At 48.1% G+C, this 17,354-nt stretch overlaps 1 protein-coding gene across 1 annotated transcript; it reads left to right on the top strand.

Moving 5' to 3' along the window:
- Positions 1–15,944: 15,944 nt before the first annotated feature.
- LOC131763798 (Golgi-associated RAB2 interactor protein 4-like) lies at positions 15,945–16,880 on the top strand (the record flags this gene model as incomplete). Its single annotated transcript, XM_059076428.1, has 1 exon — positions 15,945–16,880. A coding segment is annotated over exon 1 (936 nt), but the record flags the coding sequence as incomplete, so codon positions are not given.
- Positions 16,881–17,354: the final 474 nt, after the last annotated feature.

Raw genomic sequence — 17,354 nt, 5'->3', positions numbered from 1 at the left:
TTAGTGACTTGCCCCAGGTCCTCACCCGGCAAGTGAACTCTGGGTCTGCGGGATCCCCTGCATTATTGCCTCCCCCTCACCACTGCAACTGCAGTGCCTCTCAGAAGTGGGATGTGTTTGTTCCCAGAGGGCTTCCCTCGGGCAGACGTGGGAGGCAGAAGTAAATGGTGAAGACGGAGCATTCCCCTGGGCTGGTGAACAGATTAGCCAGCTGTTCCTATGTGGTTTGCAAGACCAACTGGACTGTTATCTTTTATGAGAATAGGCAAATATTTAGCCCTGGGGCTATCCCACTATTAAGCTGGCACTAAGAAGGCATTCCTAGTGGTTTGCACCCCGAACACCTGCCGTCTGCCAAGCCTGAGTCTCAGCAGCATTGAGACCTGTTGGGGTGACTGAGGATTATGGCACCATCAATGACACGTTGAGCTCCCACCGCTTGCAGGAGGTGGAGGCTTCTAGAGGCTTCGCGATTTATCTTCCACCAGGTATGATTATGCCCCTTTAACAGATGGGAAAACTGAGGCCCCAAGAGGCTCAGGGACAAAAGCTCCTAAGCAAGGGGGGCAGGGCTCTGGCCCGCCCAGCTCTAATGATCATTCCTTCCAATATGCTACGCTCTGAGAAGCCAGTTCTCAGAGCCAGGCAAATCTGCTCCCGGCCTCGGCAGGCAGGCCCACTTTCCCTCTCGCCTCCCTGCCCCAGAAGACAGCCAACTGAAACCCACCAGCACAGGTGGGTAGAGCGCGGGAGAGCGGAGCCAGAGGAGCCCCAGAGGCACCTGTCAGCGGCCACACGATGGCGCTGTGGTTCAGGAGACTCTGGGTCCTGCCTGACACGGTCTCCGAGGACCGAGGGTCAGGACCCGGGACCCTTGCGGGACGGGACCCACCAGGATAAGAGAGCTGCCTCGCGAACGACTCGACCCCAAGGAGGAAGAAAGAGGTTGTTGAGGACGCTCTCCCACGCCCACCCGACCGGGATGCCCCTCCCCTCCGTCCTCCGTCCCGCCTGTGACACGGAGGCCGCATCAGGGAGCGCAGGATGCAGAGGCAAGCCTGGGACTCCGCAGCGACACGCAGGCAGCCCCCAGGAGAGCTGCTTCTCCCTCCCGGCCCTCCCTTCCTCTTTGCCCCTCAGCTCCTCCCCTTCCCAGCCAGCCAGCCAGTCCCAGCCCACTGCTCTCGCACTTTATAATTTTTTTATAATTGAAATATAGTTGATTTTAAATATCGTGTTTGTTTCAGGTGTACGGCAAAGTGATTCATATATATAGAGAGAATTATTACAAGATACTGAATATATAATTTAAAACCATGCTCACAAGTTGAGGAATTTAAATATTGCAAAACTAAACATCAGAAACGATCTCTCGACTGTTAAGGCATGCTCCTACTTTAAAACTCAGCCATTGAATTTCCCTGTCTATATCAAAAATAAGTAACAGAAATAGGAGTCAGGGCTTCCCTGGTGGCGCAGTGGTTGAGAGTCCGCCTGCCGATGCATGGGACACAGGTTCGTGCCCCGGTCCGGGAAGATCCCACATGCCGCGGAGCGGCTGGGCTCGTGAGCCATGGCCGCTGGGCCTGAGCGTCCGGAGCCTGTGCTCCGCAACGGGAGAGGCCACGGCAGTGAGAGGCTTGCGTACCACACACACACACACACACACAGACACACACACACACACACACACACACACACACAGAAAAAAAAAAAAAAAGAAAAAGAAAAAAAAAAAGAGTCAGAGTCCTGTGCCTTCTGTTACCTCTCATTCCCAGAGTCCTTTCCCATCTCTTAAGAAAAACACGCTTGTGGAAGTGGAATTTTGAGTTCAAATCCTGGATCTACCATTAAAAATCATGTGACACCAAATGAATTCTTTAATCTCCTTGAGCCTCACTTTTCTCATCAATAAAATGAGAATACTACTAGTACCCACCTTACGGGTTGTTGGAAAAATAAAGTATATATAAACCATTTAGAATAGCACTCTGACACATGGGAAGCGCTCAATAAATGTTACCATTATTATTTCTTTTCCTCTGATACACTGTGCACATCAGCCATTTGGCATTGAATGCAGACAACCTTGTGCTTTTGGTTGACTCTTCATATAGGATGTCCCAAGGCCAGAGAGCTGTCTTATATATCTCTGTGCTCCAAAACGCCCAGCACAGGCCCTCTCCTGGTGTATGATAATTACAGTGGGTCACAGTGGTCACTGCAAACCACAGCCTCCAGCTACAATTCTGCATTCATGTTGTCTTCTCCAGGTGGTGGGTTCTTACACAGATCTGCTGATGCAACTGCTGAGTGCTCCCCTTCTCTGCTGTGGGATGCGTGGTGCCCAGTTTTGAGTGATGAGAGCCTTTTACTCTCCTCTAGGCAGGAAGCCCCTCCTGCTTCCTGGGGCTGGGGGGATGCCTAGAGCGGGTGAGCGGTAGTGCCAAACTTGTTTTGTTTCCACTTAGGATTGGAGATACTGTGTGCTCCATATAAAGGCCTGCTTGGGCAGAGAGGAAGAAGCCGCCTCTAGACCCTTAGCCAGATTAAGACAGTGGGGAACACTTACCTCTGCTGGGCATGACCACACAGGTTAACAAGTCAGGTTGTAGATGTTTGCGTCTGGAGTTCTTGGTGGCTTCCGTTTATATTTTTCCTGACTTCTCCATCTCTAGGAGTCAGGGTCAGGTCTTTCTTTAACATCTGTCTCGGTCTTGCACTAACCAGTGCTTGGCAAAAGGACTTGCTAGCAGTGCACGATCACTCCACGTGTATTGACTGACTTTCTGACAAATTGGCTCTGGTGGGGGGGGGGGCTCAACCAAACTGGATGTCGAGCCGATCTTTTTAAAAGCTGCGATCCAACTCATTGCATTCCATTAGTGGACCCTGCTGAAGCTATTCACAGATCACTCAGCTGTCAATAAAATCTAACGGCATATGCAAATGAGGGTGTTGGAGGTGTGAGCGGGACCTGGGGTGGAAATGGCTTCTAGTTCATCTAGGAAGTCTTCCTGGTTATTGGGGTAGGAGATAAAGCTGTGAGTAAAATGGACGCAGTTTGACAAAGTGAGAGGAGAGTGTGGTTGTAGGCCATAACCCACCCTTTCCTGGTTCAGGTCCTCACTTGAGTCATTCCAGGGTTCCCCTGCCAGCCCCTGAGAACATTCCAGTGTATGACATCTTTCAGGAAGCTAGCTGAGTTTCCTGGAGAACATCACCCACAGAGAGCCAATCCACCACCTCCACCCCCAGATCTTTCTTAGAAATCCTACCTGTCTGCAGCTAGAAATGGACGGAATAGAGGTGGAGGATTAAGCAATAACCAAATAGTGGGTTTGGGGTGCCGTGTTTACTATCTGGTTTCTTGTCAGGGCCCCTCGATGGCATCTACTCTCTGGGACAGGACACATTCAAATGAGAAATGTGAGTTGAGCCCAGGGGAAGGATGTCTGAGGGGCTCTTGGACACTCTGATCTCTCGCTCAGCTGGTGGAGTGGGGCTGGCACAGCCAGGAGCTCTCTCAAATCCTCACCTTCCTGTTTCTCTCTTGGGACTTTGAGAGGGAAATCTAAAGCGTGTGTCTCTGATTCATTTACTATGAACTCATCAAGCTGGTGCTTGGCAAGAGTCCTTGGATGTCTCAGAAAGGGCTTTTGGTTTGGTTTCATTTGTTTTTTGTGGTGCTTTTCCTTTGAAATAGGAAGTCTGTTTTTGCCAAGAGTACAGTGAAACACTAGATTTGAGGTTGGATCAGAGCACAAGAAGAAATTAAGATTTTCTCCTTTGTGCTTCCCAGTTTTTAACTGTGCAAAACAAGTGATAGATAACATTTAATTTGGCAAATTGGGTCCTATTATTATCCTCATTTTACAAATGAGAAAACTAAACCCAGAGAAGTTAAGTAAATTGCCCAGTCCACATAGCTAGCAAGCAGCAGTCTTATATACCTGCCGAGTACCAAGTACTACAGAATTTTGGGAGACTCACAAAAATGCTGCAATTTTTTTTTAATCAGAAGAAAAAAATTAATTTTAGGTCTGAAGAAGATGTTTTGACATATGATATTAATATATTTGACTTATACCAACACGGCCGTAAAAGTTTGAATTATTTTAGAAGCTGGCACTGTGTTAGGTACCAGGCAGAATTAGAGCATAACGGTGGCAGTTATTTGGTGCCACTGCCCTAGTGTAGGCTGACCATTAAGTGCAAAGTGATTCAGACACCACGTTATCCCCTCCCTGGGGGAGCCAGGCCCGCATCCTAACTCAGAGCAGCCTGTGCTTGACATAGTGCTACAAGGTTTGGACTAGGTAGGTTACAAGAGGCTTCATGGAGTTGGGAGTTGAGAAGAAAGAGGGTTAAACCCTCTTTAAGGAGGGAGACTGGAAAGTGGAGGCATTTTGAGGAATGGGGAATTCACTGGTATGGGGGAGACAGAGGCAGCTGATAGAGATGTTGTGTCAGTTATCAGTTAAACCTCTGTTCCATCATGACTTCTGAAGTTTTTCTTCTACATTTCACATGAAGGAGCCACATTTAACTGTGACATTCCATCAGTAATATTTAAGACCAAATTGTTACTTAAACTCACAATGATTATCTTTTATAACAGAAGAGTCAATAAGACTTTTCTTTTTTTTTTTTTTTTTGGTACACGGGCCTCTCACTGTTGTGGCCTCTCCCGTCACGGAGCACAGGCTCTGGACGCGCAGGTTCAGCGGCCATGGCTCACAAGCCCAGCCGCTCCGCGTCATGTGGACTCTTCCGGGACCGGGGCACGAACCCGTGTCCCCTGCATCGGCAGGCGGATTCTCAACCACTGCGCCACCAGGCAAACCCCAAGACTTGCTTTCGTTCACAGTTCTTTTCTGTTAGATACTAGTGAATTCTTTAGCATTTCATTCTTTAGCATTCCACCACTAGTTAGCAAATTGTCCAAAAGGTCATAAGAAACCATCTCACTTCCTTATTTTTTGCATCAAAATGACATAATAAGTATTGCAGCATGTTTTCCATGGAGCAGACTGGTGGTTTACAAACAGGGATCCCCAGAGCTAAGGCTTGGTAAGGATGCCTCAAAAAAAGGGAACGGCCAGGGCCTGGGTGCTCGGGGTCCTTCTCCTGCTTTAACTGAGCAAGATATATATATATACACATATATATGGATATATATATGTATATATACATACATATGTATATATATATATATACACGTATATATATATATCATTTTATTTTTTATTGCACTTCACTTTATTGCGCTTCACAGATATTGTGTTTTTTACAAACTGAAGGTTTGTGGCAACCTGGCATCAAGCAAGTCTATTGGTGCCATTTTTCCAATAGCATTTGCTCGCTTCATGTCTCTGTGTCACATTTTGGTAATTCTTGTAATATTTCAAACTTTTTTGTTATTATTACACTATGGTGATCTGTGATCAGTGATCTTTGATGTTACTATTGTAATTATTTTGGCACTTTTTAGTGATAAAATATTTTTAATAAATTTTTATTTTCTCTCTCTCTCTATTTTTAAATAAATTTGTTTATTTACTTATGGCTGCATTGGGTCTTCTTTGCTGCTTGCGGGCTTTCTCTAGTTGCGGCGAGCAGGGGCTACTCTTCATTGCGGCGGGCAGGCTTCTCATTGCGGTGGCTTCTCTTGTTGCGGAGCACGGACTCTAGGCGCGTGGGTTTCAGTACTTGTGGCACGTGGACTCAGTAGTTGTGGCTCGCGGGCTCTAGAGCACAGGCTCAGTTGTTGTGGCACACGGGCTCAGTTGCTCAGCGGCATGTGGGATCTACCTGGACCAGGGCTCGAACCCGTGTTCCCTGCATTTGCAGGCGGATTCTTAACTATTGCACCACCAGGGTTAACTTTTATATACACTGGGGAACGCCCAAAATTGTGAGACTCGATTTATTGCAATATTCACCTTATTGTGGTGATCTGGAACCGAGCCCACAATACCCGAGGTATATATAATATATGTAGAGCTTCTATGAAATCTTTCTTTCTTTTTGAATTTATTTATTTGTGTGTGTGTGTGCGGTACGCGGGCCTCTCACTGCCGTGGCCTCTCCCGTTGCGGAGCACAGGCTCCGGACGTGCTGGCTCAGCGGCCATGGCTCACGGGCCCAGCCGCTCCGCGGCATGTGGGATCTTCCCGGACCGGGGCACGAACCCGTGTCCCCTGCATCGGCAGGCGGACTCTCAACCACTGCGCCACCAGGGAAGCCCGAAATATTTCATTTTTGAAAAAGGATTTCTCGGGGGCTTCCGTGGTGGCTCAGTGGTTAACAATCCGCCTGCCGATGCAGGGGACACGGGTCCGAGCCCTGGTTCAGGAAGACCCCACATGCCGTGGAGCAGCTAAGCCCGTGCGCCACAACTTCTGAAGCCCAAACGCCTAGAACCCATGCTCCGCAACAAGAGAAGCCACCACAATGAGAAGCCTGCGCACCACAACAAAGAGGAGCCCCCGCTCGCCGCAACTAGAGAAAGCCCGTGAGCAGCAGGGAAGACTCAATGCAGCCAAAAATTTTAAAAAAAATTTTTCTAAAGGATTTCTCGGAACTTCCCTGGCAGTGCAGTGGTTAAGACTTTGCCTTCCAGTGCAGGGGGTGTGGGTTTGATCCCTGGTCGGGGAGCTAAGATCCCACATGCGTCATGGCCAAAAACCCAAAACATAAAGCAGAAGCAATATTGTCACAGATTCAATAAAGACTTTAAAAACGGCCCACATCGGGTTTCCCTGATGGCGCAGTGGTTGAGAATCGCCTGCTAATGCAGGGGACACGGGTTCGAGCCCCGGTCTGGGAGGATCCCGCATGCCGCGGAGCGGCTGGGCCCGTGAGCCACAATTACTGAGCCTGCGCGGCTGGAGCCTGTGCTCCACAACAGGAGAGGCCGCGATAGTGAGAGGCCCGCGCACCGCGATGAAGAGTGGCCCCCGCTTGCCAAACTAGAGAAAGCCCTCGCACAGAAACGAAGACCCAACACAGCAAAAATAAATAAAATAAATTAATAAACTCCTACACCCAACATCTTCTTTAAGAAAAAGGTCCACATCAAAAAAAAAAAAAAAAAAAAAAGCGGAGGAGGGGAGATTTCTCTGAAAAAAATGTTTGAAAATCACTGCTGTAAAAACTTGAAGAAAGGTAAACGAGAACTCCAGGAACAAGTTTATTTATTTATACTCTGCCTATTCCAAGAGCAACCTAAAGTGACTTACAAGACTAGATATGACACAACAAGGGTTTTTTTGCTTGTTTGTTTGTTTGTTTGTTTTGTTTCAGTAAAGAAGGAACACGAAAGAGGGGAAAGTAGTGGTGGGAAAAGTCAGATGTTGCCAGGGTAAGGTTTAGGCACCAGTGCCTGGGCTGAGGGGCTGCTGGCGGGTTGGGAAGCAGAGGCTGCAGCTGGTGGGCATGGTGCCCCAGAAGGGTCATGGAGACACAGCCATTCTCCACCTGCAAGAGGAGATGACACCTTGGGCAGGGCCCCGAGCTCCTCATGGATGTTCCTAGAAAATTCGTTAGAGTCCTTTAAAGGAACTTTAAGACCCTGGACAAGCACATCCTCCTCCCTCCTGGCAAGCAGCCTTATCCTCCCCTTCCCTGACAACCCACAGACCAGGGCAAAGGCAGGGCTCTGCCTGCCCACCTGGGTGTCTTCAGTCCTCTGCCGCCACAGCCCCCCCTCACACTACCATACACAGGCCAGCCCCCTCCCCAAAAATTATCGCAGAGGGACAAAACCCAGAACGTCATACCCAAGGATCTCTGCTAAATAAGAATAGCAGGGACTTCCCCGGTGATCCAGTGGGTAAGATTCCGCGCTCCCAATGCAGGGGGCCGAGGTTCGATCCCCGGTCGGGGAACTTGATCCCACATGCGTGCTGCAGCTAAAAGTCCACGCGCCGCAACTAAAGATCCCGCGTGCCACAACAAAGATACCGACGCGGTGCAGCCAAAATAAATAAATAATTTTTTATTTTTTTTTAAAGAATAGTGTGTTGACTCCATGCCAGACACTGTTCTGACCCCTTTGTATGTGTTAACTTCTCTGATTCTCACAACAACACTATGATTATTTCCATCTGACAGATCAAGGAACAGAGATGCAGCGAGGTTAAGGTCACTTTCCCAAGGGGATATGAATGGTGACAGTGCTGAGATTTGAACCCGGTTTGGCCCTATGCTCGTAACTACTCATCATGCAACCTCTCAGTCCGCCAACCCGTTCCAGCCAGCTGGCTGGGGGTAGAAAGTGAGTGATGCTCTCTGTCCCTGAGGTTGCACTTCTGACGTTTACCCTCAAGTGGACCTCTCAGCCTCATTCTGTTCTATCCTGTTTGGTGGCCACAGATGGCACTTTGCCCTCTGTCCAGCCATTCACTGGTGCTGTCGATTCCAAGGAAAACCCAAGGTTTGAGGGAGTGAGGGAGCTCAGGGCAGGCCTTCCTCACAGTGGAAGGCTAAATGTGAAAGACAGCATCATGGTTGGTCCGCGGTTCCATCCTATTGACAATAATAATTGTGACAGATGCCACTGACAGCAGGTGCTGCTCCAGACATCTTATATGCATTCTGTCATTTAATCCTCCAAGCAACTGAGCTGGCAGTTGCTGTGGGATTTCGCTGTGGGATGTGGGGATGGGGGTGGGAATTAAAGCCTAGAGAGGTTAAGTAACTCCCTAGAGGACACAGCGAATTCCCCTCTGCTTCCCCCCGCCCCCTAGGGCTGCAGCACCTCTGCTCTCTCCACGGTCACCGCCCCGTGCCCTTGTGCTTCCTAAACCCATTTGCACAGAAGTTCCTTCATGATTTCTCAGGATCTTTCTTTGCTTCTCCTCCTGCCTCAGACTGTCAGTTCCTCAAAAACCAGGGCTGTATTTACCAGTTCTCCTTATGGCCTCTCCTCTCCAATGCCAAGGGCCCCACGTGAAGCTTTTCATAAGGTGCAGCTATCACTGCATTAGCAGCTGGCACCACTGGTAGAAATGCACAAATTAAGAAACAGCCAAAAATCTGCTCATCACTCCAAAGAACTCTTCACTTGCCTAGATAGGCATAAAGCATGTGTCTGTCTAAACCTTTCAGAAAAACGCCTACCCATGAGTGTCTAAGACCCAACCATGTAAATCATGATGCAAATGAGGCAGTAGCCACGGGGCTGGTTGCCGGTCCACACAGCCAATTGCATCTGCTCATACCCAGAGACACCACAATACTGGCAGGAAAACCCCACTCCTCCAAGCTCGTCCCTGCCCTGATGACTCAGAGATAACCGTGCAGCACTTTACTTGGCAGCCTCTCAAAGCAGCCTCTTAGCTTCCCTGCCAATCCTCCTGCATCCCCACCCCGACCCGGCACAGGCGGGGCGAGGTGATCACAGAAGAGCTGTTTCTGGCTGTCCTTGCAGGACAGCAACAGTGACTGCCCAGCCTTGCTCAGGAATACACATTCATGTAACCCCGAGCAACCCATGGGCAAGCAGCGGCGATAGAAGGAAACAGGTGTGAGCCTGGCTTAGGTTTGGGGAAAGCATCATTAACTTGAACAGTGCACAGACTTTGTGACAACGTAGTGATGGGACCAGAGTTTACTTTTGTACAGTGAGGAAACTAATTTCTTAGCAAACTAATCCAATTCTTTGTTCATTTGTTCAATGCATAGATAAGAACACACTCAAGGAGGGTTAGAAAACGCCCTAAAAATGGCCAAGAAAAAAAAAATGGATAAGAGAATCCGTCATAGCACCCTGGTCTATGGGTGAGAATCAGGCATTTTCAAGCTGTTTCGAAGCCCTCACATGTAGCAGGAAAACAGACCTGTGAATCTTAGTGCTTCCCTCTTTGTTGCGGCAGATTCACAGGACCCTCTTTTTTAGCCCTCTGTCACTCCACTCCATGATAATACGTATCCTTGAAAGAAATAAAAGCCCTTGTGCTTTACAATATTTCAATAATTTATTTTTAATTTTATTTATTTTTGAGGATGTATCTTTTAAAAATATTTATTTACTTATTTATGTATTTTTGGCTGCATCGGGTCTTAGTTGCAGCACACGGGATCTTTGGTTACGGCGTGTGGACTTCTCTCTAGTTATGGTGTGCGGGCTCCAGAGCACATGGGCCCTGTAGTTGCAACACGCGGTCTCACTAGTTGTGGCGTGCGGGCTTAGTCGCCCCGCGGCACGTGGGATCTTTAGTTCCCAAATCAGGGATCAAACCTGCGTCCCCTGCATTGGAAGGCGGATTCTCAACCACTGGACCACCAGGGCAGTCCCAGTAATTTATTTTTAATTCTCTTTGCTCTCTCTACCTATGAGATGACCCCAAAGAATGACTTTTTAAAAATCACTTTGGCTTTGGAATGTCCTAAGTCTTTGCCACTCAAAGTCTGGTCCACAGACTAGCAGCACTGGCATCACGTGGGAGCTTGTTAGAGATGCACACTTTCATCATCCAGATATCCTGGGTCAGGGTCTGCGGTTCAGCAAGATCCTCTGATGCTTCCAATGCAAATTAAAGTTTGAGAAGCACCTTGTTGGATATTATCTTCATGGGCAGTGACTTTCCTTGCAGAATTTTGCTTTGCTCCCAAGGATGCTAACAGGGGCTCGTCTTCTCTGAGCGTATGCCTTGTTCTGGGGACAGCCAGCCCTGGGCAGAGTTGAGGGCGGGAGGAGCAGAGAGAGAACAACCCAAGGACTGCAAGGACAGATCACGTAGGGAGTGTGTGCATGTCATGACCTTGGCAACTGGCCTCTAGATCAAGAGGAGCAAATGAGGGGAAAGAAGCCCAGAAAGCAGGCTCTCCCGGGAGGGCAGCAGCGGGGTGAGAAGAAGCACCTGTCTTGATGCAGGTGGGAGGAAGGAAGAGAGAAGCCCTTCAGGCTCAGCACAGTGACCCACGGGGTCTCTATTTCAGCCCAGCCCACAGGGTAGGTGGGCTAGGGGCCGAAGAATGGTCAAAGGCAAGGAGCCAGGCTGAGAACTGGACCCAGACCTTATCCAGATGTCCTGGCCTGTCCGCCCCTGACTTGTGCTGAGCATATGAGAGAAACAGGTTGTGATTCATGGGCAAAGAGGTCAAAGCTGGCCTTGCCTCCAGCTGACAGACCAGAGGAAGCCAGTGGGAGGGGGAGGGGGGTGTAGATGGCACCGACTTAGAGCCAACTGCTGCACGGGAAAACTTGTGTAATTTTCTCTGGAAAAATCCTGAGCCCACAGGATGAGCACAGCAGGAGCCACACCACTTTATAGCCTTAAGAGATCATTCTAGTATTTCTTTCCTCCTCGGTGTTTCTTGGACAGAAGTCAGACCCCTGACTGTAGGGACGTATACTGAGCCCTTTGAGTTACCTGTTGAAGAAAGTCTTTCTTGACCTTAACGGGTGGGGGAAGCCCTCCCAAATCCCTTCAGAATCTCTTCCCTCTCCACCCTTTTATATCCTCAGCTTAGCTGAGAGGTTTCAATGATCATGTGACAAGCTCTCAGCTACTTTTGTGGTACATTTTGCATACAGGCTAGCACTGCCTTTGGAATGTGGCATCTACTGTAAATTGATAGCTGAGTCAAAACTTTAACATTATATCTTGTGGTATGGGAAACAGAAAAAAAAAAACCTGGGAAAACCCTAAGTGCTTATCAATATTGGTTCAGTACACTGTAGAATACATGCAGTGGTTAAAAAGAACAAGGCCCCTTTTGATGTATGAACATGAGATGGTAACCAAGCTGTATTATGGGCAAAAGCAAGCATCTTGTATTGTCTTAGTTATGTCTAAAAGGAGAGCGAAAGACGTTCACATCTTGTCTTTATATGCATAGAATATTTCTGAATGTACACACTAGAAACTGGATTGTCCACTACTTCTAAGTAAGGGGCCTTAAAGGTCAGAGTTCAGGGGAAGAGTTAGCTCTTACTGTGTAGGGGGTCTCTGAAGTTAGTTTGTGGTTTGTTTTTTTTTTTTTTTACTGTAATTATAGATTACATTTTCAATTCCCAAAAGATTATAGAGTCATTTAAAATGGTGATTATGAAAATTAATGAAGCAATATGGAAAATTTTATGATGTAATGTTAAATGAAAAAAGCAAGATTCAAAGTCATTAGGTACGTTCTGATTTCAGTCATGCAAAGGTAAGCAAACGAATGAAGACATGACGGACATGAACAAAATTTAAGAGTAGTTTTGTTATGGTTGCTGAGATTTTCCAAACTTATAAAAATTAACTTTATTGAAGTATATACACAAAAACGCACCCATTTTAAGTATACATTTGGATGAATTTTGACAAATTCATACACCCATGTAATCAAGTTACAGAACATTTCCATCATTCCCCAAAGTTTCTTTTTGCCCCATCCCATTCAGTCCTGACCTGCAATCAGTAATGTCACTAGAAATTAGATTTGGCTTTTCCAGAGTTTCCGATAAATGGAATCATACAGTGTGTACCCTTTTTGTGTCTTGGCCTTTTTGCCTCAGCATAATGTTTGTATCCATCCTCCTCTTCTTCCTCAGTAAGTCCTGGGCAATGTACCTAGCTAAAAGATTACACTTCCCTGCATTCCTTGCAACTAGATGTGGTCATATGATACAATGATGGCCAAAGAAACATAACTAGAAGGGTCATGTGGGACTTCTGGAAGGCTCTGTAAAAGTGAGAGGCAGACCACCTTTCTCTTTCCTTCCCCTTTCTCTTGCTGATGGCCTGGAATATGGACTTGATGAATGGGGCTCCAGCAGCCATCTTGGACTATGAAGTGACCCTAAGGATAACCAGGAAAAGACAATGAGCCTAGGTCTCTGATGACACAGTGGAGCTGCCATACCAGCTTGACTCCCTTCCTTTCAGACTGCTTTTAAATGAGAATACATATATATCTTGTTTAAGTGCAAATCTTTGGCGTTCCAAATTATCTGTAGTTGAAACTAATGCTACTTACTCCATCAGCCTTCTAGCACTATCTGATGATTTTAAATTATGTATATGTTTGATTAAAAAATAAATTTTAATTAAAATCAAGCTTTTATATCAATTCTGGCAAAAACACTTCAAGAAAAACATCACAGACCGGCATCGTTCATAAATACAGATACAAAAATTCCTGACAAAATTCTGGCCAGTTGAATCCAGCAATATGTTCAAATAATGCACCACGACCACATGGGGTTTCCCAGGAGTGAATGGCCAACTCAGCATCTAAACAACAATCAGTGTACTTGACCACATTAACAGAATGAAGGATTAAAAATCAAGTAATCAGGGCGTCCCTGGTGGCGCAGTGGTTGAGAGTCCGCCTGCCGATGCAGGGGACGCGGGTTCGTGTCCCGGTCCGGGAAGATCCCACATGCCGCGAAGTGGCTGGGCCCGTGGGCCATGGCCGCTGAGCCTGCGCGTCCGGAGCCTGTGCTCCGCAATAGGAGAGGCCACAGCGGTGAGAGGCCCGCGTACCGAAAAAAAAAAAAAAAAAAAAAAAAAAAATCAAGTATTCAGCTCAATAGATGCAGAAAAAGCATTTGAAAAACACCAATAATCCTTCACGATAAAAATGCCCAGAAAACTAAAACTAGAAGTGAATTTCTTAAACTTGACAAAAGGCAATTCTGAAATAAAACTACAGCTAACAACATACTTTATGGTGAAAGATTGAAGATTTCCCCTGAGAGAGGGAACAATGAAAAGATAACTGCTCTTAACCCATCTATTCAATTCTAGGCTGGAGCCTTTAGCTAATGCATAAAGCAAGAACATGAAATAAAAGTCACACAGTTTGGAAAGGAAAAAGTAAAACTTTCTTTACAGGCAGCATCATTGTCTACAGAGAAAATTCCAAGAAATCCTTAAAAAAAAACAAACAAAAAAACACCAAAACTAGAATTAGTAAGTGAATTTAGCAAGGTGAAAGGACACATGATCAACACACAAAAACCAATAAACCAGCACGAACAACTGGAAAATTACAATCTTACAAATCCCATTGACAATAATATCAGAAAGCATCAAATATTTAGGGATAAATTTACTGGAAGATGTGCAACACATCTACAGTGAATTTTTATAATACATTGTATAAGCCGAGAGATATTTAAAATGTTTAAATAAAAGACTAGATAGTATCACCCGCATGGATTAGAAGGTTTAAGATGATCAAATGTCAATTCTCCCCAAATTGACCTATAAATTTAATGCAACCATATTTGAAGACAACTGTGGTTTCTAGACAATGACAAGATAATTCTAAATTAATATGAAATTTTAAAAATAATACAGTAAATCTAAAATTGAATAAAATAAGATTAATGTTGTAAAAGAGACACATATGAGATTCTACAATAGCACAGAGGAAGGAAGAATAGGTTCGATTAGGTAATTCAGGGGAGGCTCCTCAAAGGAGGTACCATTTGAACGGGCAGTTGAAAGATGACTGAGGACTTCCCACGTGGGCATTGATTTACTTAGGCTTTGCTGATCATCAAAAACTACAACCCATCTCACTCAGTCAGGTAAGGGGCTTGCACGTGCAACTGTCCAGGAGAGAAGTCTCATAGAAATCTCTGGTGAGGACTTCCCTGGTGGCACAGTGATTAAGAACCCACCCGCCAATGCAGGGGACATGGGGTTCGATCCCTGGTCAGGGAAGATCCCACACGCCGTGGAGCAACTCAGCCCGTGCACCACACCTACTGAGCCTGCGCTCTAGAGCCCAGGAGCCACAACTACTGAGCCCACGCGCCACAATGACTGAAGCCCACCTACCCGAGAACCCGCGTGCTGCAACTACTGAAGCATGCACACCTAGAGCCCGTGCTCTGCCACAAGAGAAGCCACCACAATGAGAAGCCTGCACACCACAACGAAGGGTAGCCCCCGCCTGCCGCAACTTGAAAAAGCCTTCGTGCATCAACAAAGACCCAACGCAGTGGGAAAAAAAAAAAAAAAAAAAAACCAAAAAAACAAGAAGAGAAATCTTTGGTGAGACCTCACGGTTTCTGGGCTTGGAGGGCAGTTCTGGATCTGAGGTTCCTTTCCTGATCTTAGCAGCCAGAACCCCTAAATAGTTAATGTAGTCTTCTGTCTGTCTCTATCTTTTCTTGCCTCCTCCTACCAATTTTTAATGTTATTATTAAAAATCACCATCGACGTTTACTGAGATGTTATGAAAGGACAGACTAAGGATCGCCACTGCCAGCTCTACGTTATTCAATACAATTAAACCATTGGCTTAAATGGTTCAAATTTAGCCCATCATCATACATTCCCATAGATTTCATCCAGTAGCTAAATCTGGGGGAGGAAAAGAAAAAGGACCCACACAAAATTTTCCCAGTTGAAGACATTTTTATTCTAGTAGCCACCTCAGTCACCGGCAGGATGGGCCTGTCCTCCGCGGGGGCAATGGCGCGTTTGGGAGAGGATGAGGGCCCTGCACTGGGCGGGCGGGGCGGGGCAGCTGGGGGATGAGGCAAAGGGCTATGTGACAGTGATAGGTCACAAAGGGCATCAGAGGATAAATAGGCTGTGCCAGGGCCTTAGGCCGAGAAAGTGGTTACTTCTCTCACTAGGACTGACGTTCACAGCCGCTTGGGGAGATAAAAACCCAGAAGCGGAAGTGAGCTGAGGCCGAGGGGGAGCCTACCATACCTCTCTACACACTTGAAGAGATTCAGCCTGGGGTCCAGCCGCCCTACAGTGTCCCCGCTGTGACCATCGGTGCCCCTACCCACACCCCTGCCTCTGGGAGACCCTGAGGCAAAGGTGGGGGCCTGTGGGCTGGGCTTGGAAGACCTGCCATAAGGCCGCCTGCGTGACACAGGAGCACCGCAGCTCGCTCTGCTCTTCAGCTCATTAGGCCGAGGGAGGGAAGAGCCAGGGGCCCGCCTTAACCACGCTGCCTGGCAGTGATCGAAGACAGCCATGAGTGGGGACTCTCTGCTCCCGTATCACACGGCCCAGAGCAGCACCGGGCTGGGCCTGTTCAAAAGCACCATGGGGGAGCTGCAGCAGCAACTGCACAACGGCGAATACGACATATTCAAGTACGCGCCGATATTCGAGAGCGACTTTATCCAGATCACGAAGAGGGGACACGTGATTGACGTGCACAACTGTGACTGCACGGTGACCGTGGGCATCGCATCCACCAGCCCCGTCCTCCCACTCCCAGACATCATGCTGCTGGCCCGACGGGCCACCGGCTGTGAACAGCACGCTGAGCACAGCCAGCCCACCAAGGGGAAGAGCCACAAGGTTGCCAAGACCTTAGAGCTCACCAGGCTCCTTCCCTTGAAGTTTGTGAGGATCTCCACGCACGATCGTGACAAACGACAGCTGCGCGTGAAGTTTGCCACTGGCCGCTCCTTCTACCTGCAGCTGTGTGCCCCTCTGGACGCGCAGGAAGACCTCTTCGCCTACTGGGAAGAGCTGATTTACCTCCTGCGACCACCATTGGACGGTCACAGCCGCACCTACGCTGTTCCAGCCGGGGACATGATCTGCAGGACTCTGTTCGAGGAGGAGGAGGAGGACGGGAGGAGCCCGGCAGTGGAGGATTTCCAAGGAGAGTGGGATGAGGACCAGGTGAGCATCAGGAGCCTCCACACGCCCTCTGAGGTGGCCGCGGTCGGGTCTGCAGCTTTTGCTGGCGGGGAGGGGATCCAACTGGACTCCCACAAGCCCGATACCATGTCCGATGTGGCCACTGCCAAAGCAAAACCTACAGTGCTTGACAAAGAGTCAGCATCGCGGGCAACGACAAAGGTGGAGACAGCAGGGGTGGCAGGCGGCACCGCAGCGGGTGCTTTGAGCGTGGCAGAGATCCAGTCTCCTGCCCCCGAAGAGCAGAGCGCGGCCATAGCAGCCACAGCCAGCAAGGGTCCAGGAGCAAGTAAAACCAACACAGCCACTGGGGGCACTGCGGGGAACAAGACCATCCAAAAAGCAGCCGGCCCGGGCTCAGGCAGCCGGAGAGCCACTAGAGACGACCAAAAGGAGAAAGGCCACGGCAGCCCGGGGGACAACAAGCAGGGCACTGCTCACAAAGCCATCAGCCGTGCTCCCATCACCAACGAGTCCAGGACCTCGCACAAATCGGGCAGGAGCTTACCTACAGCAAGTTCAGGTTCCATCACCAAGAGACTCAGCAGGATCGGCTCTTTCTTCAGGAATGTCAGAGCCAAGCTTACGACAAAGACAGTGTGGCCTCATCACGCGAGGAATATGTGAGCATCCCGCCGAAGGCAGTGGAAGGGACCCGAATGGAGGCCATCACAGAGACAGCAGAGAGTGGCCAGGGCCTGGAAATCACTGGTGGTGTGACATCTGAGA

Source organism: Kogia breviceps, chromosome 1 (genome assembly GCF_026419965.1).
Source record: "Kogia breviceps isolate mKogBre1 chromosome 1, mKogBre1 haplotype 1, whole genome shotgun sequence".
Lineage (NCBI taxonomy): Eukaryota > Metazoa > Chordata > Mammalia > Artiodactyla > Physeteridae > Kogia > Kogia breviceps.
This window is presented reverse-complemented; position numbering and strand designations above follow the sequence as displayed.